Source organism: Scatophagus argus, chromosome 14 (assembly GCF_020382885.2).
Source record: "Scatophagus argus isolate fScaArg1 chromosome 14, fScaArg1.pri, whole genome shotgun sequence".
Lineage (NCBI taxonomy): Eukaryota > Metazoa > Chordata > Actinopteri > Scatophagidae > Scatophagus > Scatophagus argus.
In genome coordinates this window covers 5,961,382-5,983,881 of record NC_058506.1, presented here as the reverse complement: position 1 = coordinate 5,983,881, position 22,500 = coordinate 5,961,382, and the positions used below count along the sequence as shown (strand labels likewise).

At 41.3% G+C, this 22,500-nt stretch overlaps 1 protein-coding gene across 4 annotated transcripts in view; it reads left to right on the top strand.

The window, feature by feature from the left end:
* The window catches only part of specc1 (sperm antigen with calponin homology and coiled-coil domains 1), a 65,832-nt gene that overhangs the window by 9,213 nt on the left and 34,119 nt on the right, over positions 1-22,500 (top strand). For 2 of the 4 annotated variants that reach the window (XM_046411058.1, XM_046411061.1), the window contains exons 2-3: positions 5,570-5,767; positions 5,884-6,019. In XM_046411058.1, the coding sequence (XP_046267014.1) occupies positions 5,606-5,767; positions 5,884-6,019 (298 nt within the window). In that variant the 5' untranslated portion in view covers positions 5,570-5,605. Of the gene's footprint in view, positions 1-1,030; positions 1,322-5,569; positions 5,768-5,883; positions 6,020-13,367; positions 14,108-22,500 lie in introns of those variants that run through there. The other 2 variants (XM_046411059.1, XM_046411060.1) reach the window with 2 other exon arrangements.

Here is a 22,500-nt window from a genome sequence, read left to right as displayed (position 1 = left end):
TAATTAGGCTGTTTACTAGAACTATATTGAAAGTGTGACACCTTTGACCGTTAGTGTGTTTTCTGTGGTTATGGTGTAATCCACAGTTGCCACGCACATTGCCACTGGCACTGAACAATCGCAGGAAAGGTACAATGTTTTGACGGCATTTAGCAAGACTGTAGTCAACGAGGTAGCGTCAGCCAGTCACAACATTACAGAGTCAGTGTAGTCAAAGGGTTGCAACAAATGTTAGATCACACTCAAAATCTGTATCTGCAGGAGGTCGTGAAACAGCATGCAGTGCTTCAAAAAGCATTCTCAACTGTTTCTCAGGCCTTTACAGCTTTCTATTAAAAAGCAGTTGTGGTGGTGTAGGGGTGTGGTCATACCAAGTTCCTCAGTTTACCACTTGCCACAAACTGAAGCTTGTTTCATCCCGGACCAGAGTGCATTACGCTCTCTGCCCACATGCTCCACAGCCTTGGCATGCCGTACGTTGTGGGATCCAAATTAGACCAGTGTGGTAGAGCATAAAATGGAGACCCCCTCCACAAATGATCCACCCTCACATTAAGAAGTGTTTCTGACACAAAGACTGGCTTTGTCGGTGTTGGTAGTCACTGTTTGTGCCCAGACAGCCCACAGATCACTTTGGAAATAAAGAATTCATAACAATGTCATAAATCAATCCTTATTTTTCCAAGTCTACTTCAATGGGCCAGAGATGAGTGGACATACTGTAGTGCGCAGAAATTTCACTGAAGTAACTGTGGTTTTTAATCTAAGAATACAATGGGACATTAGTGTCTCTCCCACAAACCACAAGCACACACGCGCCCAGGTTAAATCAAAGTGCAAACCTCTGTCCTGAGAACAAAGTGAAGACACCTGCATTTCAACCAACAGTGGCTTAGACTGTGTGCTCATATTGAAAACCATTAGCCTCATTCAGACAGTGCATGGCCCAGCAGTCTCACTGCCACATGTTGGAGATATGTTCCTCCTCCTCATGGTCCTTTCTCCCCTTATTGCTGCCTGTTCTCCTCAAGTAAGAAAAACGCCTGGAAAAATTATGAGAGGAGAAAAACATGCCCATGGCTGAGACTCTGTCACTCTTCCTCTTTGTACGAGAGAGAGTGAAAGAGGCAACAGCAGAGCGGTTAGCAGCCTGCAGTACTTCCTCATCCTGACTGCTGTATTGGGGGCAGACAGCCGTTGCTCCTGATTCTTCATTTTCACCCTCAGAATGTTTCTATAGAGCTCTGCAAAGGACGAATATTTTAGTCCAGTGGCGCTCAGACAGAGGGCAGCCTCTAGGACAGCATCCAGTACACAACACGTGAGTGAACTGCACCGCTCTTATTTTTACATTTTTCACTACCTTGAGCTCTCAGATGATCTTGGAGTATGTTCTGTCTTCATTGTTTCCAGCTTTATAAGGACTATGGAGTTTACTTTGGATTGAAAATGTGATTGGCAACTGTTGGATTGGAATAGGAAGTTGAAATAGGAAAAACTGAAGTCATTTTATATAATGAGTTAGGACAGAAGTGACTAAGACCATCTGCTGCTGATATTTCTGCCAGGTTTCTCACATTTCTGTCAGGCACTGAAAGTGCAATTCTGAAAGGGATACGTGGCCTCATTGCAGTAGTAGTAGTAGTAGTAGCATTTACCTAAGGTTTTACAGCAGTGGTTAAGCAGAGGAAGGTGTATTTAGGCTTATGTTACACTTACAGTGTGCTATATTTGGGTTTATGTTAGCTTTTTAAGAGTTAATTTGCTAACCAATGAGCGAGACAGGAAAGAACACATGAGAGGATGTGATGAAACACTGTGACTTTTAACCTTGCATCTTATATCCTTTTTTATTTTCCCCAAACACAGGCAGAAGCATAATCTATATGTATTAGTTGAACCACTGATTCTACTGGTTTTGGTGGTCTGGTGTAGGTGAGCATGAATCTGTGGCTGGCGTTTTAATGTCCACATGATGGCTAAGAAATACTTTAATTCAACATAGCTTTTGTGGTTATGCTTTGCTGTGTGTTGCAGTGATTGAATCTTAATGTTATTCTTTGTAGACAGAATAGAAATTATTGATTGGAACAATGCAGCACAGTTACACCTGAATGCACTTTGTTTTATTAAGTGAAACCACAAGAAGGCAGAAGGTTTTGCAGCCAGTTCTTTGCAGACGTGTGGTTTCCTCATCTGATCAGTGATTTTTTTTTTTGAAGGACTGCGTAAATGGCAGTGACAGGATGTACAGAGTTCTAAAGGGATGATGTATCTACTTTCATATCGGCTCGATGTTCTACACAAATGCATTAAGTGAGCATTTGAAGTGTAGTGCGCATAACCCGTCCTGCACTTAACCATGGCAACCTGCATTTAAGGTCAGGGAATGGTCAGGCCTGGTTAGCTAGGATTTTCTTACGTGATGTGAGGCGCTTTGTGGTTGTGGCTTGATGAATAGGCCAAGTTATGCATTCGTGCAATGAATGTGTACTCTTAAGATGGTATTTCATCTGTAAGCCATATAGTAGCGAATTTGTAAGGAATAATTATTGGTTTAGTCTGAACATCTGTCCCAGTTCTGCTGAGTAGCAGTTACTGCAGCGGGCACTGTAAAATGATTATACATGCAGATCTTTTCTGTGAAAATACTGGAATTATATTTATACAAATAGGTATCAGTCAGTATTGATGTAATATTTTCTTAATGTAGATTGATATACACTTAAGTTAATAAATTTGTGTGTTGTCATGTCTTATTTGAAATTTCAAATTTGTTGACCTTTCGTATTTCTTGATTTGATTTGCTGTTATTTACACTATGTATAAGTGTTGATTTTCCTTATGCGATGAAAGCACATTGTCTTGTCCCTCAGGGTTATGTTGGATCAGATGCCGTGTGTGAGAGAGTGTTTCATCCAGGACCAATCTGATAACAGTTGGTCTTGACTCCCAGTACTTTCTCCTTGTTTGCTTTCAGCAGTCTAGTCCAGCAGCAACTGTCAGAAATAACCAGAGAAACTCCTCCACCACCCCGTCCCATATTCAGCCTTTACATTCATCTTCCAGCAATATAATTAAGGCAGATTAGAACCCATTACTTATGGCTGTGGTGACTAGAAATTATATTTGGCTTTCTAATTGGATATTTTTTAAAGCAAATTCCATGTTTAGCTTTTTACCAGCCTTGTTTAAAGCACAATGTCGTCATCCTGCATTTTTGTTTTGTCAGACCGTGCAAGCTGTAGTGTAATAAGATAGTAAATCTGTCGTTGCTTTTACGTGGAGATACCAAACTCTCACACTGTCTCTAAACTCTTTGCTGGTTCAAGTTTAAAATATAACCCACTGTCTGTCTCTCAAATACATTTGGGTTCCTAACTAGGCCGCTGTAAAGTAAGTGGGACAGAGTTCTGGCTCCTGAGAATCATATCTCTGCAGAGGAATATAGAGAGGTCATATTTGCAGAGTCCTGCCATGGTCCACAGAGGATGCAAACAAATCGGATTAGACTTCACAGACCTTTACAGACCTTTTGTACAGCAATTTTAATGTCATTTTTTATGTCATTATTTCAAAGTTCTCTGATATAATTTCTTAATATCCTCAGTTTTGCCGCACTTCCTCCTTTAGCCTACACAGAGATCAAAGAAGACTGAGAAGCGGGTTGAATTTGTGCCTGGGTGCTGCTGTAGCCTGGTAAAGTAATCTAGAGGGAGGTGAACCATCACTGCAGAGGTGTTACACTACCAAGCCAGGCAGGATTTAGTCACAGGATCTGGCCTGGAGAGTTCTTAGTATCATATGATGGGCCAACGGGGAGACACATGCTCTCATATGGGCAACAAAGTGCATACAATGTGTTCCTAATCAGATAAGCTCCTAAGCACCTACAAACATTATCTATGAAGAACAGTTTAAAATGTACATAACTGTATGTCCTCTGCTGAGAACATTTTACTGATGTGGATCCTGTGTATGTATCCTCCTCTTACTTCCATCAGAGTGTTATTTCAATGATTGTTTTTTACCACAGCATCATTTGCCCTCTTCTCAACTGTTGTCTGGTAAGCCATTTTGGCAAATTATTGCATACAAATAGTTTAGGGTGGAGGGGGGGGGGGGCTTAATTCATTTCCCTGCTTTCTGAGTCTAGAGGGTATCCCCATTAACAGCACTGTGTTTCTCAGAGGCAGGAGATCAGGTTACATCAAGCCTGATCAATGACTCAGACATTGTGCTGGGAGCTACAGTGTTCTTTGCCAGTACACATTCTCCTTGGTTAAGTGCACTCTTACCTCCTTCCATTTCCTCTAGCTACTCGTTGTCCAGATGAGTGCATTTCTTTCTGGACATCAAACGCACACCTTTAACAGTCTTTGTGAACACATCCTATTGGAAGAATTGAACATTTGCTGTACCGCCTTTTAACTGTATTCCTTACAGAGGAATGCCAGTTGTAGCTACAGCCAGCTGAATGCCTTCTGCTAGATCTGTGGAGATATTGCTGTGTGTTGGTCAGTGCTGAACAACGAATCAGATAAGAAATTTTGTTCTCTTTCCTCCCTCTGAACAGGAAGTACTTCAATACTGTTGCTTCTGGAATATCCTTAGCTGCCCTCCGAGACAACACTTGGCTTGTGTACTTTGGAACAGCTGCAGAATGCCACTAGGCAGTACTAATACAATATAGTCTTCTTGTTTACGTGAAACAAAGGTGTACTTCTTATTATTCTGTACTTACTTACGTACTTAAGTTTTATGCAGTTGTGGAGCTTTTGAGAGAATTTGACTCACATCTATAGCTAGCATATTAGCATATTTTTCTTGTATGTAACACAGTTATTGTAGGGTATTTGTTTTTGTTTTGTTTTGTTTTTTTAGGTTTCTGGTTTTGCCGGTCCTATCCATTTTGCAAGCTTGAACCGGTTTAATTTTATGTAAACTGTCTGAACCTGCATTTGTTAAGTGTAGATGGAGAGAGCTAGCAGCATGCAGCGAGTAAGCATGAGCTACATCAAGCAGAAGTCTTCTTTATTTAGTGTTTGTGTTAAAGAAGTTGAAGAAGTAGATATGTGTCCTGATGGACTGTGGTGCCGCTACACTCTATTTACAACCTCAATATGAGCAATGGCTGACTAAAATGTGTCAGCTAGTGGCAGAATTCAGTCCAATGTTTGATCTCATATCAAACCGGTTTGAAAACTTTCTCTCTCATTTGTAATTATTGTTTTAATATAATTATTACGTAGTTGTAATAAATGAATTGATTTTAGACAGTAAGTGACAAGCATGTGTACCTGTGTTGTTGTTATCAGACACGTTTGTTGCTGTAAGTGTTTTTCTCATTAATATAACATGATATGTTCGTGTTTCAGCTGTGCTTTTCGGTGCCTCTGGTGCAGTGAACAATGTAGCATAATGGTTAAACATGGCAACCTTCAATGAGACAATACAGAGCAACTGTCAGCCTGCTTCAGGGGAGCTGTTCTGCTGTACTGCAGTGAATACACAGACACATTAATGCCATTTAAAAGTTTGTTTTGCAACCATTTTCTCCCTTCTCTAGAATCCCCCCCCGGGTGTAGTTCGCTGACACGCAGCCATGATGAAAACGGGCGCCACCAAGGTGGGGCTGCCCAAGTCGGGACTCCAGGAGCGCACCAAGCAGGCCTCCTTTGCCCATTCTTCTTCCACCACCACCCCCACAGCCATGAAGACCTCCAGATCATCCAACATGCTGTCCTCAGACCAGCGCCTCAGCAAGGTGAGTCACTGACACATAACCATCTACCACAAACCAGCATGGTGGTGCTTTACATTAGAGAGGAAGCTTTTTTCTCAGAGCATTATTTTTGACACTAACAGCAGATGTGTTTCTAGCTGAAAAGAGCCAGCAGTGATGATGCCTTGACAAAGCCTGTACTGGGAGCTGCTGCCTCTGGCTCCAGGATGAAGAAGACTGTGACCACTGGAGCCATCTCAGATCTTGCTGAGGCCCGGCCTCGCAGCCTGTCTGGTAAGGGACTGCCTCTGTCAGATATCCTCAAATAACTCATTTCAGATTGAAAAACAGAGGAGAGAGCTGGCATCTTCACAAATTATGGATATTTTGTGTTAGAGTTAAGACGACATCATAGTGAACACTGAACAAAGTGCTACTAACCACTTGCAGCCACTAGAGGGCCACAGTACATCACTAAAGCTACATACTGGAGCTCCCAGGTGCTGGTGGGAGCTGTTTGCTCAAGCGATGCTTCTCTTTACCCTTCACTTGTTTTTGCTTGTCTCATTTTGTTCTTGTTTGGTTGGCAGTGATGAAATGCAGGTGGCTGAGGACTATGTTTCTCAGGATTTCAGTCCAAAACTCAGAGACTAGACGCATTCATGGTCTGCCCCTCAGACAACATCTGCTCAGCCGTGTGAACAGCAGGCCATGTTTTGGATGACAAATGAGGGAACTCTTTTATCTATGGATGAGAAAGAGAGAAGGAGGGGGGTGGTGTTGTTGGTGTTTTTGGCAGTTTTTTGTTTTTTTTTTTAAACCTTGCCTTCATGTAAGATATGTGTGTGCATAGTGTGTGTATAGTAAGGGCTGAAATATGTGTACATTATATATCAAAATTCAGGTTTTGTCTATAAACATTCTGTTCATCATAATCATTAGAAAAAACATTCTGTGGATAGTTAACAGTTAACATGATATTATTTAAATTTAAATGATAATATTTACACAGCTTTCTAATACTGTACAGATTTAATTACCAGTGTATGAAATATATTACAAATTCTTCACAAATACTCTTTGTATCCATAGGTGTGATTTTTTTTTTTTTAATCCAAATCAAATCCTGAATTCTTTTTACATGTTCAAGGAGATGAAACAAGTTAGGATTTAGGATGATGATTCATACTTACCCAGAATGCAACACACTGAAAGTCCCAGCCTTGAGATGTACTGTGCTTTATTTATGTTAACCATTATTATTAAGTGTTGAGGCTGCGTGTGAAGGTGTGGCAGGTCCACATTTACACCAGCAACATCTCAGGTGACATAATGAAGGCATGCAGATCTTTTATGCCTCTGGTGTTGCATATGAAAGCCAGAAGACGAGTGGAAATACCCGACTGACTTGAGCTATTTTAATAATTTACCTCCATAGATACATATGAGACAAATACTGCTCCTTCTTTGGGATATGTGCTCTGTGCCATCTGTGTTCATTTCCTGTGAGTGAGATACACGCTTTAGTTTATTATCTTTTCTGGTTACTGAAAATACTGTACATTATCAACAGGAGGCCATGATGGTAAAGACTTGTCTAAAGTGTTGTTATTTTTATGTGTTGGCACAATACGAGTGAGGTGCACCATTGGATAAACAAAGCAACTACAAATACACCGGATAGTAAAATATCTATTGCATGTAGGACAAATGTGGCGGTAGGTAATGACAGGGATTTGTTTGCAGTAATTAATGTTTTTCACAGCACATCCTTGAAAAAAAAAATCCCCTGTGAGGGAAATAGCTGTGTTTGTTTATGGTGGCCAATCCACACAATGTGTAGATGCTGTGCTTCAGTGAAATTCTTCTTCAAAGGGTGGCTGTGCTAAAGCGAAGATAATTGAATTCTACTTGACAAAAGACTTCAGAGGAGCTCAGAATCCATGGCCAAGTGAGGCATTCGCTTCTTTGAAACACAATTACACCATGATCAGCTTTAATCGGACTGTGCTCTAATTAACCAGAGTTTGGTTTTTCAAAGTGTTTTCGCACGCAAGGACAAGAACAGAATCCCACTTTGTGCTGTTCACGATAAATTCATTACTCTTTATGTACTTCTTCTGGCCTGGTTTTGCTGGCCAAGTTCTGGTAGCCAAAGATGAGGACAGGAATACTGCTAAATAATTCTTGGTCGTTAAGAAAACATTGGTCTTTGAAATAGGGCAGTGTTGATGTTGTGATGATATGTAGCTGTAATTTGCATCAAGCCAACTGGCATCCTTTAGCTTGTTTTGCATTTTGGGCATCACTATAGGAGCAAAATCATCCATCAGTTAGATGGAGAACAACTTTGGACCTTAAGCATATTTCATCTTAATAATTTCACTGAATTTACACTCAGTCACTTAAAATTTCATAATACGCCCATTCTTAATGAACGCCTTCAGACGTACAATAACTGGCATTCTTGGGTATAGCTGTAGGACACCCATGACACGAGCAGTGGCTTTTGCTCAACATGATGTTCCCACCAGACACACTGTATTGTTCTGCACCTGGACTAGGACTCCATGCTCCACTGCATGTCAAGACATATGACAACAGACAGTGAATGGACATGTCTAACAGGTCTCAAACATCAAGGCAATCAGCAAGTGGAAAATCAAATCTGACACCTGAAAGAGCAGTGATGGTTAACCATGCACGCTCAGGGTGGCAATCATCATTTAGCCTGCTGCTCTCATAGTCTGACTAGAAAGCACTGCTGAAATATCCACACAGGGGAGATACCGTGATTTGAATATAGATTGAGGTAGTCATCTGTGGTATTTTGAACTCACTGATGTTGAGATGTAATGCTCTTGAGTGTTAGTTATTGATGTGGAAGGGAAGTCTCTGAAGCAAAATCGCTTTTGGACTGAAGAGAAGAAAATTCAAAAATGATGAATTTGCTTCATGACATTTTGGGATAAATATATTTACCGGAATTTACTGAGATGTATCTTCTGGCTTGTCTTAGTCATGTTGTCACTCATCAGTGTTGTCAGGTTTTTCATAAACAGTAAAGCTTTTCCCGAGTTGATATGTGGCATTATGCCCTGACAACAAGCAATCAGGACTCTCTGGACTCTGAGGCACACTGCAGCAGAACTGTCATCATACCTGCCAGCCAGTAATTGAGTCTTTTTTCAGTGACCATCCAAGAACATTTTGTCAGTAGACTGGGTGCATGACAGAATCCTTACTGAGCATTGAAAACATGCTTTTACTTAGTAGCATGGGGCCAGGGAGATTTTAAGCAACACACCGCCGTTTGTCCACTCCAGAAATGACACCCTATTCATATTTCAGCAAATATAGTATGTCATCTTGTTTCGAGCTGTAATTGTACCCACATCCCATTCAGCAGATCAGTGCTAATGAGTACGAATGCGGGCGGTGGTGATGAGAATCCTTTTTTTTTTTTTTTTTCAGTTTTTTACATAACTGGGTCAGATGTGCTTGAGGTGCTTTGCATACACTGAAAAGCAAAGAAGCAAACAACAGAGGAAACTTCTTTTGCTAATCAGTCTTATTTGAAACCCCAGCAAATTCTGATTTGTGCAATAGTCAGTGTTCAGTAATGGAATTGATCTGTGGTGCCGTCTTTCACTGGCTGAAACTGCGGAAACTGCCTTATTTTTATCATAACCTTTTGAAGTATTTTCACTATATGTTGTCTCTAATTCCAACTAGATGTCAGCTTTGCAGCTTTGGACTTATTGTATTCACTAACCTTACACATTTAAAGGTTTTTGTTGTCTTAAAAGACTTCAAAACAAGTTCATGGGACAGACTTAAATGCACTGTAGTGGCTAAAAGGGTCTGCCTGTCCTCGCAGCATGTCGCACTAATAAGTCAAAACTGTTATTTTTGCTAATGGAGTCTTGTCCCTGTCCCAGTTGGCACTTAACCACCTCTATCATCCTGTGAGACAATGGGTTAAAACCCAGCCTCATCCTGATGACTTATTTAAAACAACTCATCAATAATTCAGAAAAGCTTTCACTAGAAGTGGAGTCCCTGTGGAGCGTGCAAGGAAAGAGACAGAAGGAGATAAGCCTGTCCCACTCTATAAATAACAAGCTTGCTGGGAGTGACTGCAGGGCATAACTTTACAAATGGGCACTTCATTGACAGGCGCCTTCCTTCACGTCTGTTCGGTCAATGTTTTCACATTGATCATTAATGTTTGGGTGTCTTTCATTGAGTGTTTTCCTCATCTGATCCACTGTATTACACTCATGCTTTCTAGCAGCTCTGGAGTTACAGTTGGTAAATCAATTGCACCACTTCAGCATTAATTCAGCTTCACTAATACTTCATCCTCTGTACCATTTTGCAACCACACTTGCAAGTCACAAATAGATGTAGAGAATACTCCACAGGTTTAGCATTGCATCCCTATAATGTCATGGACGTTCAGGAGTGTTCCAGTAGTAGCTTAACAAGCCTCAAGCATCTAGCTTCAAGCAGAGGGGTCTGGTAAACACTTGTTTTTAACGCCACACAAACACTTCCATTTTCTTTTTTCTTTTCAAATTTATGGTCTTTTCCCCAATTGGCCCTGACTCAAGTGATATCACTTAAGTGCACGAAAAGGCTTTAACTTTTTTCAGATATGCTTTAGTATCCCCTGAGACCTGTGGATGGGCGTTCACAAAGTGACAATTCTGTTTTTGTTGTAATGTTGTAAATGCCTTTGTTATTCGAATAAATAAGAGCTGATTCGTAATCCATTTGGAGCTCCGTGATTGAAAATGGAATACAAAACTACATTGAAATACAGATGTATATCATACTACTCACACTAGTACCATTTAAATGCTTGTAATTTGGCTTTCTGTCTTGCCTGGTCAAGCCAGAAAGGATCCAGATACTTTGCTCTAATCATATTTTCTCTTGCCTGCTATCATGATGCATTTCTTGTTCCACTTGTGTACTTTTAGTAGTATCTAGTATCACTTAAAGTTGAGAACAAATATGTTGAGTCTTTGTCAAGAGTTTGGACCTCTGAAAACATGTGCATCCGCCAGTCTTACTATGTTTCTGCTGCATGCTGTTATCCCTCTGAGTGACATGTGTTAGCACCATGCTTTCACAAAAGCAAATGATCAGGATTAGCTTAGCTTTACCAAGGAGCATCAAGGTCTCTCCTACCACATCATTCACTTTTCTGTCACACAGAGATAATATTTCATCAGTCTGCTACATACTGATTCAAATGTATCTTGTGTGTGCTTTTCCTCTGTTGATTGAATGCAAATTTCTGCAGGCGTTAATGTTATATAAGTAATGTTGTATTTTTTGCTGTGTCATTCCCCAAATATCAATCAGCCACAACAGGACTTGTTTTTCCATTAACCTCCTGCCTCTGCTGTGTGAAAGGTCTGCAGTCAGAGACTGATGGAGATGAGGTATCGTTCAGATTGTTTCCTAGCCACAGCAGATGGACTATGAATTTCTGGTCCCTATTGATCATCTCATCAGCTCTTATCATTTGTTCATAGCACCAATTAACTGCCAAGGAGAAACAGAGGGAAGATGGATGGATGACGCAATTGTCAGTTGACCTTAGTTAACAATCACAGAGAAAGAGAAGCAGAGCTAACAGACTGAGGTGCACTAGGAATACAAGGACCCAGAGTCTGTGTGTGTGTGTGTGTGTGTGTGTGTGTGTTTTATTACACACAACTCATACACCAGGCTCCAGACACCAGTAACATGTGGTCCCAGCAGGACCCTGTCTGTCTGTGTGTGTGTCAGTGCTTGGAGGGCAGGAGGAGACAGAGGTAGAGTCCTTGAGCTCCTCATATCTGTCAGATGAATTAATCAAACACGCCTCAGTCCTGTGGGACGCCTTAGCCTGCACAAGCACTCAGGGTTGAAAGACACACACTGACACAAGCAGTGGAAAGACATACACGCATGTGCATGCAGATAGGCACACACTAATATACATGCAAAATCACCCACACATTTACCTATTCCTGTCCTCCATGCTGCCCTGTCCAAGTCTAAATATACTTTATACCAAAGTTTAGACAGTATGGTAATGTACTAATTTTGCATGCAGTGTAAAAAAAGAGTATGTCAAGCAGGAACAGCTTTACTCACACTCATTACAGTCAGTTTGCTTCAAAAGCAGGAATCAACACTCTATCTGCTCATCTGACATCAAGTCAGAAATAAACACACCTGGCCCCTCTTAGGTTTGTTGACCAGAGTTTTGGCACTGAGTATGAAATTCTTCTCTTGAGAAGCTTGTGACCCGAGCAAGTTCCCTAAAGATGCAAGACAGAGAGAAATGGTCTTGCCAGATCTTGAAAGAGGCCTGTTGAGCACACAGAGATGGATGTCCTGTGGTGAGGAGAACATTCTTAGAGGCATGTTTGTTTACCAAGGTACCGTAGATGTGCTGCTTCAAGTTGCAGAGAGAAGAGAATATTCAGAAGGAGAGAGAGGAGAGGAAAATGTACCAGCAGTTTGTGCAACATTCATAAGAAATGAAAAGGCTTGCAAGCAGCCGTGTACAGTATTGTATCAAAGTGCTGGATATTTACCCTGTTGTGGGCAGAATCATGCAGCAAACTAGACCCTCCTTACAGCCATTAGAACATTTTTTGAAAGGCTTTTTTGGCCAGAGCTTTGAGTATTTTGTGCATCATACATGTATTGAACACAACTGCAGCTATATCTGTAATTGTAACTGTACAGCTGTCCAGTGCTATATTATTCTACTACTTCATTTTTATTCCAGTGATTCTTCTCCGCAGTGAACATGAAGGAAAAAACTGTCAGAGCTGCAGCTCCAAGCTTATGCAAGAGAGATGCTCATTCGACTGAAAATTTCAGTGCTTATCTGTGTCAAGTATGGCTTTAAAAATTGATGATGGAGTGAGGATGAATTTTAATGTCTGATAAATAGTGCTTGATACAGATTGTGCATATGGCTTGCTTTGAACCAGCACAGCCTACTGTGTCGTAGACACTCAGATAACAAGACATAGTGCAGCCTCATTGTATTACTGTAAATTGAGGTCAGATTAAACACTACTGTGTCTTTTGTGTTTGTTTTAATCCCTGTTCTTATTTGTAACAAGGTAGAACTGTAGAATACAGATTCTTGTGGTCCATGGATAAAATGATCTTTTTAAATCAGTAATGACAGCAATTTTTAGAAAACTAATTTCTTTCTTCCATGTGTTAAGGCCCAAGAGGGGTTCTTAACGATTTTCTTGATGTTTATACATATGTGCAAAAAAACACAAGAGACCAGAACAACTGAAAATGACAGGGCATTCTCCCTTAAAGCTTGGTTTCCCCATGTAGCCCCTGCCATCATAAATATTTAACACGAGCAAGCATACATTCTGAATGAGAAATGAAAAAAAAAAAAACCCCAAAAAAGCAAGCCCTCCTCTCACTAGCTCCACACTGCCCTACCAAAACTAGTGCACCACCCCCAGTCTTTATGCACATGAGAGCACACTCACATACACACATGCTATTGTCCCCTGCTGGGTGCGCTGTGGAGAGAATGGTGTGGTCTCCTATCCCCTAGACCAGCATCTCCTTTCCCTTTTGTTTGGAAATAGCAGTTATGATTTTGCAAATGGTGAGCAGGCAGACAGAGTGTGAGGTCCTAGCCTGTAAGTTCCCTCAGTAAGAAAAGACAAGAGCTGCCTCTGGCAAAAATGCAAATAGTACCTTTCCTTTCCTCCTGCTCTCTGTCTCTTTGCACACTCGTCTTTTCAGTACCAGTGAGAGGGATGGTTCGTCTCACCATTGTTCAACTGGTATTGGTGAGAGTAAACTGGCTGGCAGCAGTGGGAGGAGGTGTGTTAATGTGCGTGCGTGGCCTGGGAAGCCACTCCTCCTCTGAGCTGATTCCAGTCATCACAGCAATAATGAAGTGCACACAGCGCTGCCTGCCCGCCTGCCTGCCAGTGTGACATACTGTCACCGTTCTGGAGGACACACACACACACACGCACACACACTTACAGTCACTCAGTGACAGGACACGCAGCCTGCCTTCTCACACATGCACGCACTCACACACACTCTCCACAGTCCTGGGAAGGAGTGTAGAGGAGAAAAGAAGAGCAGAAGGAGGGAAGAATTTTATGTGTCCTATGGTTTCCTCTCTGTGTGGCTTACTGGCGCTGGTTGTGGGTGCTAAACAGAGGCAGCAACGCCGACACTCACACACACACACACACACACCTCACCCACGCAGCCACGGATTCTTGGATCAGTCCGCCCCGGTGTGGAGAGTGGGAGTCGTGGATCGGATCAACATGGGGAACCAGGCGGGGAGACAGGAGGAAACAGAGTCAGGTCTGCTTGTGTTGTACTGTTGATTGGCTCAGCATCACTTTACCTTTTTGTATGTGTCTGTCTGTTTCTGTTGATGTAAAAGGCAAAGACATATATTTGCCAAGTACAATAGGTTTGAGTTAAGTCATGTCATGTCTGAGTACATCTCTGACACGACAAAGACCTGACTAATGAAAACTGACTAAGATGTGCACCAACAGAGCACTGACTGATGAGATGATGACTGATTCATATGGCCTGGAGTGAATTAAGCTGTTTAGACGGGTTAGAAGTTAGTTGTCCTGCTCTGCTCTTGTGCTTTAATTTGTGCGAGTCATGCAAGTCCTCACTCTTGTACTTGTGTGTAGTTGCAGATCTGGTATGTTGTGTGTCTGCATTCAGTCAGTGCAGGTCTGTATGGGTGTATGTGTTTGCACCTGTGTGTAGATATTGGAAGTGAGGGGGTGCTGATTGAGATTTACCTGGCAGTAAGCATGAGGGAACCTGCCAGAGGAGATGGTATCATCAGATCTCTCTACTGCCCCGAGCTCACTGCGCCTCAGTAAGATTTCCATTTCAAAGTGCCTCTGAACTGCACTCAGCAGCAACTTCACACTCATCGAAAGACAACCAAGCTCTTCTGCAGCTTTGTAACCTCCCTGAAAACCAGCATTTGCATCTTTAATCTGTGTATACTTGTGTATGTTCCTCCTCACATTTGTACTCTTACATTTCCGCTCACATTACACTCAGAGCTTCTTCATGTCTTTATGCTAGAATACGATTATATTTACATGTTTCCAGCCCTACAAAAATAGATGCTAGATAGACTAGAGCCAGGTGGCTTGCTAGGGCAACAGGCATGGGCGTACATGCGGGCACGCACACACACACACACACACACAATACAGTAGAGTATTTTATCACTAGTGGGTGTGAAGCTGCATCATTTCATAGCAGTGGCGTGTGTAGCTTGAAGATAGAGCACAGAAGGCTCAGATTGGAAGGCAATGGTAGCAAGCTGCTGCATGCTTGAAAAGATTAGCACTCAGTTTCTTTTCTATACACACATGCACACTCAGACACACACACACACACACACACACAGCATTCACTGCACAGTTAATACATTATATACAAAACAAAATATTGTTGAGTCTTGAGTCAAACATAGGAACAAAGAAAGTTATTATTACCTTCTTTGATCTCAATAAATATTCTGTAGTTACGTAAAATTGGGCTGAGCAAAAATTACTCTCTGTTGATTATGAGATTGGTACACATATGTGATATCTGGAAATATGTGGGGTTAAAAATGAGTCAGAGTAAAATGTTTGCTCAGCCATTGAAGGAATGCACCACCACAGTCACACTTGGGACAATCGATCACATTCTTCAGTCTATGAAAAATCTTTCAGCTGAGCTTGGTACAGCACTCCATGATACTTGGTCCCGCCATTATGAAATAAACCAGTCAGCTATATTGTTAATTGATTGACCTGATATTCCTATAAATCCACTCTCCATTTTCTCAAATGAACCTCTATAGTAAATGAGAATTGATCAGGAAAAGGCTTGATTTTTCGTTATGCCGGTTCATGACATGAAACCATAGATCCAAGAGCACTAAGGACACACAGAAGCCTTTGAATCTATTTTTCACACTATTATAGCATAATAAGTGTAAAGACTTTTAATCCTTTAACTGAAGCCTGGCTTCATTGGTTGCTTTGCTGTGAACAGCAGTATAGTGATGGAAAACAAGAGTGAAGTCTGTACTCTCCACCCATGCAGTGAAACGGCCAGCTGAGGTTTGTCAGACTTTGGGCTTGGGCAGTAACAGTTCTGGTGCTGGAAGTAGGGAAAGAAATGTGGGAACGGGAGGAACTCGTTCTGATTTGATTGATGGTGTTATCTCTGAAGTGGCAGGCTAAGGAGTAAGCTGTCTGCTGCAGTGATAAGGAGGTCGTTATCAGAACCAAATTGCACTGACGGCTACTACACTGAACCTTCTTGTCTCCCATCTGGCTCACCAGGAGAGCAACCAAGACCAGAACCAGCCGTCAGCATGTTGTCTGCTGTTGATGGATTGTCAGAAAAATACAGTCCAAGAACAGTGGGTCTATTTTCAGCCAGTTGTACCCATTTGGGCCTGGGATTAAGGGAAACTTACAACATGTTTGTGTAGTGAGGTAAAATAGACTGAAAGGGCTTTCACATGGTCAAAAATGGGAAATGTTACACTGTTGTGGTTTCTCCAGAAGTTTGATCGGAATGCTTGAAGGTAGCTGTAATGCTTCAAGGTGCTGCCAAAATCTTCTGAACTTTGTGAAAGTAGGGGATGCTATTGATGTAACAGTTAGCATGTTGTCATTGGAATAATATTGTTCTTTCTGTTAACACTCAGTTTATCAGCTGCACAACCACATTAAGTTATTATTTTTATGGGTACTGGAACTGAAACCCAATTCAGCTCAGACATGCAATATGACATTTTGCAAATTTCAGCACCATGATTGCATGATTTAATGTTGATTGAAAGATGCTTTTCTCGCTTTCTTTTGGACTGTTTTGTCTGAAAAAATGTCATAGCTGATATTTCACTTCAACTCTTTACTTCCACATCTGAAAGCGTTCTAGACTTTTTTTACTTGATTGACATTTACTTAATTTTTACTGCCAGTTTTGTTGCATCTGTTTGGTAACAGCATGAAATTCCCATCATCAGCTTAAGCAGAAGTCTAATCAAGCAGAATAACCAAAAACACCTGTGAGCATGTGCAGGGTCTTTAAAGGTAATTTTTATTGATCAAATCAGTGCCACTTCAGCTCAGAGAAGAAGCTGTGTTTTCATGTTGTGCTTCGGTATGTTGAACTCCTGTGTTAAGGCAGTTTTCATGCTCACTTGCCACACATAAACTACACTACATACATCCAGAAATATCTTCTTGTCTTCTTGGATATTCTTTAGATTTGCTCGCTGCTTGACAAATGTATCACAGCACTGAAAATAAGATCCCAATAGATGTTAGAGTACAGCTGAGATTTTATTGTCTGACACTGATACTAAATGCTTATCTGTTGGCTGTTATGTTCAGTGAATCACTGATTCATTGTGCTGGGTGGGTGCCGCTCCCATTCAGGGCACACTTTGACACCATGGTGAGCAACAAGACAAAGAACATGGAAATGTGTAGATTATTGTGCCATCTCAACAGAGCCAATTGACGTAGAGCAGGGATTAAACATGAGGAAGCAAGTTTGTCCAACTTGTGATAGGTGGGACACTGTGAGGAAGTTACATCAGTCATACTTTCCATGGCAGTGAACAGTTGGTACAGAAAACACACAGTTCATACCACAGTGCTTTGTGTTTGCAGAGGGAGGCGTATGCTGTTTAAATGCCCTGTTTGTGTGACAGGAGAGAGTACAAGCTGGATATCAAAGTTGGTATATTATGTCATCATAAAATCACTAATATACTATAACTGATACCCCAAAACACTTCAGCGTGATCTGACATGTAAACCACCAGGCCTGTGATGTGTGTTCAGTTCAAACCAAATGATACCTGTTGTGTTGTGGTTTGTCTATCTGTCAGCTGGCTGTGGTGTCTCCTGGTCTCTCTGTGGATGTAGGTTCTGCTGTCAGCTATCCCCAGAGAAAGCTCAAATGACAGGCACTTATTGAGGGTAAGGTTGGGAATGCTGGATGTCGTCTTCTTGTCTTCGTCCAGTTTCTTCACAAAATGGCACAACAGAATTCATTAACGCATCCTTGGGAAAAACTGCCGTTGGAAGCTGGGACCATCTTGTAGGATATATAACACAGCTAATATGACAGATTAATCCCCAGGGTAGGGACTGTCAACGTGGTTTGAATTTTCATGGCATTTGCATACTTGAAATTGAATAATATTCACCTTGTCTGAAATGTTGCCTTCACAAATGCTGGTGTGACTGAGCTTTTATGTAGAATCAGCTGCCTCTCTGCTGTGGTCATTGGAAAGTGTTGTTTGAGATTAAGGACTGATGTTGTCTCTGTTTTTGTCCTTTTTTCTTTTTTTTTTGTTTTTGCAAATCCCTAACATTAATCTTTCCACAGTACATGCTTATAATCCTTTCTGTGGTCAATCCAGGAAAGTAAATCACAAATGCTTCATACATCCTAAGTCTTGCAACATTTATTCAAAGGGTTTAAGTGCAGAATGTAAATCATTGGAAGATTAAAACTAAATTTATCAATGCTCATTACAAGCTGTGAACCTGCATTTGTGGTTCCGTCAGTGAATCCTGCTTTGAACCGTTTTCCATACAGACCATGAAGAAATTCTCCCTCTGTGCTGAACAGCTCATGGTCCTATTGAACATCTATGGAGGGTATTGGCTCCATAAGCAATGTAAGTCAGACTTGACCTGCATCAGGATGCTGTGTCAAAAGTTTTAGCTTGCAGGCCAGTTAAAATGACTCAATCAAAATGGTTAAAGGAGCCAAAGAATGCAGGCCAGGTGGTCTTGTGCGGCTTGCCAGCTCTCCTGCTGAACTTCCATGCTGTGCTGCAGCACTGAGCTCTTCACTTTTCAGACAGAAACAAGCCTCTCAACTAAAATAGACGATCGTGTTCTGCATAGTGTATGTTTGTTTTTAAAGGCAGGGCGGAAGGTTTGCCTGGTCGGTTGTAGGCACGATTGTTTAACATGCCACTTGATGACAAGACGGTCACAGCAGTGACTTCATACTAAGAATGTATAAGTGTGAATGTATCACTGCTCCATTTTTTGTATTTGGTCCACATTATTTCTACTAAAATTAAATTAGAGTAAAAGTGATTTTCAGCCTCTTTTTAGACTAGTTACCAAAAATATTTTCTTTGCTTTGCTATTATTTTAACCTCAACACAAATACTTTCATCAACAGAAGCCTTTTCCATTTAGTTTATTTTATATTATCCTTTGAATGTGGTTTTTATGCAGCTTCAGTTTTGTAGTGATGTGTTTGCATGGAGAAGAGTTTGAATAGAGCTTATTGTGTTATCTGATATTGTAGCAGTACCTCCATTCAAGCAGAGAGGAAAATCTTTCGACATAAAAAAAAATGTGCGAGGAAGTATCTTAGACCTTTTTTTTATGTTATTGGTGAGAACCAGCCAACAACAATTGTGTTGGTGTGTTAGCTGACAAAATATAATTGAAACAAAAATGTATTTCATTGGTGTGAAAGTCAGAGCATGTCAGAGCAAGGTTTGTTTTATTTTGCAATCTGAGGATTGTGTGATGAGCTTATCCCAAGTGCAAACAGCCACTCGAATCCTCATTCAAAGACTGGTGTTAGACTGTTGTCAGCCTTCAGTAAATCTCCGAAGCTCAATGATATAGTGAAGTATATCTAGTTTACACAGGTGACTATTGTGAAACGACAGATGCTGCTCTTGTTGGAGTTAATCATTTTGGCATGGTTCCAACGAGCTTCTGTAGTTTTATATTATCATGTTTGCTTATTTATTAGCTTGCCTGTGATGTCATGTCCTGAACTGGAAGAAGAGTCGGAGATTTGAGCTGCATCTTAGGAAACAGCTTTACATGTTTTCATGTTGTATTCACAAAACTTGTTATCTTTACGACATCAGTTGTTAATCCACTTAATGGTTATTCTCAACAAGTGGCGCTGTCATGGTATTCAGTGGCACATTGTTGTGACGCAGCTTCCCACCCAGGCTAATCTCTGCCCAGTCACTGTGACAGTCATGGAGCCTCAGTTCTGTCTATCTTCCACTCCAGTAAGAGGAAAGGAATGCTTGTGAGTCCCAGCGTCTGACTGAGGGGCGCCTGTTGACCTATTTCATGCCCTGTCAGTTGGACAACAGGAAGGCCAGCTCCACAGACTGCGTTTTCTGTCTCTCCTCCCCACTTCCACCTGACTGAAAAACTGCACACCACATTTCCTGAAACACAGAAGGGAAGAGCCAGAGATTCCCATCCAAAGCTTGTTTGTGATTGTGACGAAGCCAGTGCGTCGTTTCAGGTGCCAACTCTCTGACACTCAACCACCTGCAGTCATTAATTCATCGTGACTCCTCACCCATGACCCCCCTTGTCCATTAAATGAAGACTCTGTACGCTGCTCACAATGCACTCTGTCCCCTCTTGGCTGGTGGGCATGCTGGCTGCAGTTAACTGGCTGGTGCTGGACTGCTTCCAGCCACACGGCTCCTGCTGTGATTTGAAAGCTTATCTTCATTAGAAAGACAGAAAGAAGCCAGCACAGTGCATTACTGTGATCAAGGAGCTGACTTCCCATGAAATAACTGAATGCCTTTGGATTACTGGAAGTCAGTGTGTGCAATTCATTTAGATAATTAGTTAATGTGAACAACACAATCATTTCACATGCTCATTCTCCCCAGTCAGGTTTGTTGAAGTTGGCAGCAAGTCCATGTACATGAAAAATTCTTAATCAGGAATAATCTCCAAAGAGTCTTCTTCAGTTGACAGTCTAAGATATGGCTGTTTTTTAGCATTTCAGAAAAAGGAGTGTAAAACAGGTCTGAGACCTATAAAATCACCCTTTGTGACAGTGTCGTCATTGGAAATAATTTTCCTCTCTTTCTCCAAACCTGGTATTTTGCAGTATTTGCACTTTGTTATCGATAAGCGCTGGTCTGTCCAGACTGCATGAGGATTTATTCTTTGCCAGAGAGGAAAAGCTTCTCAGCAAGCCATTTAACTGCCCATTCCACTCCTTTTCACAGTGCTTCTTAGAGGTAGCTATTAATGGTCCTGCACCTGAGCCGGCCTACATCGAAGACAGCACTAAATTAAGACTACGATAACTCATAACCACCCAGATCGTGAATATGTCAGCTTTGATTTGCACCTGCACACCAGCAGTAGTGTTTTGTGTCCTAAATACTGCCACACATTATGTGTTGTCTGGCATTATAAAATTGTCACACTTACCAATATTGTAATGCAGTAGGCAAACTTGGGGGTGGACATTTTATCAATCGTTTTCTCCCTTTCCCCTTTTCAGCAGCTATTAAGAAGGAGGGTGATGTCAATGTCACTCAACATGTAACATGGGTCCAAAAGACTTGGGAATTTCAGCTAAAATGTTTGTAAGGGAAAAGCAAATTCCGAAAGAGTATCTCTTTCTCCACCCTGTGCAACATCATTATTGATGATGTTGATTATTCAAAATAAAGAAACTATTCCTGGTACCTGAAGTAGGATTGGTAGTAATGATTATGTTCTTTATCTATTAATCTGCCAGTTATTTTTACGATTAATTGATTAATCATTTAGTGTGTATAAAGCTAAAAAATTTCCCAGAGCCCAGAATGATGTTTTCAGATTGCATCTTTTGTCCAACCCATCCATCCATTTTCTATACCGCTTATCCGTGAGGGTCGCGGGGGAGCTGGAGCCTATCCCAGCTGACTACGGGCGAGAGGCAGGGTACACCCTGGACTGGTCGCCAGTCAATCGCAGGGCCAACACACAAAGACAGACAACCACACACTCTCACACTCACACCTAGGGGCAATTTAGAGTAGCCAATTAACCTAATGTGCATGTTTTTGGTATTGTGGGAGGAAGCCGGAGTACCCGGAGAAAACCCACGCAGGCACAGGGAGAACATGCAAACTCCACATAGAAGGGCCCAGACCGGGATTCGAACCTGGAACCCTCTTGCTATGAGGCGACAGTGCTAACCACTGCACCACCGTGCCGCCCTCTTTTGTCCAACCAACTGTCCAAAACGGAAGACACTTTATTTACTGTCTTACATTAGAAAGAAAAACAGCAAATCCTGAATCCTGAAAGCAATTAACATTTGACATTTTTGCTTGAAAAATGACTGAAATTATGACATCTAATTTTCTGTAATCAATTAATTGACTTATGTGGCAGCTATAATCTGATCCAGTACTGTGTTCAGCTGAAATCTGGGAGCTAAGGGTGTGTGGTTTGTTTGATGTCTCCTCCTACCCTCTTTGTGTCAGTTTATAAGAATTAAATCTCAGCTCTTTCCCTCCTGGCAGAGCAGTGCCTTTTAGTGGTTCTGTGTTTGGCAAAGTGGGTAAAAAATTTAAATTATGGACTCTCTGCAACTGCAGTGTTGGTCTTGGAAACAGGTTGTCTAACTGTGTTGGTATTTTTAATTTCCTAGTGACAAAGTGACAGTGATAGTGTTGGCCACTATCAGTTTTATTAAACAATATTGTACTTGGACTAATATTAATAGCCAAACTTTGGTCAAATAATCTTTCTTTATGTGTATCTCTCACTCAGTACATCTGTCAATAGAATATTGTCATAGTGTTCACAGTTACCTTTAGAAAAGCATGTCGTGCCAAAGTTAAACCTGCTCTGCGCCTGCGTTTGTATTAGCTGATATAAACATAAACATCAGGG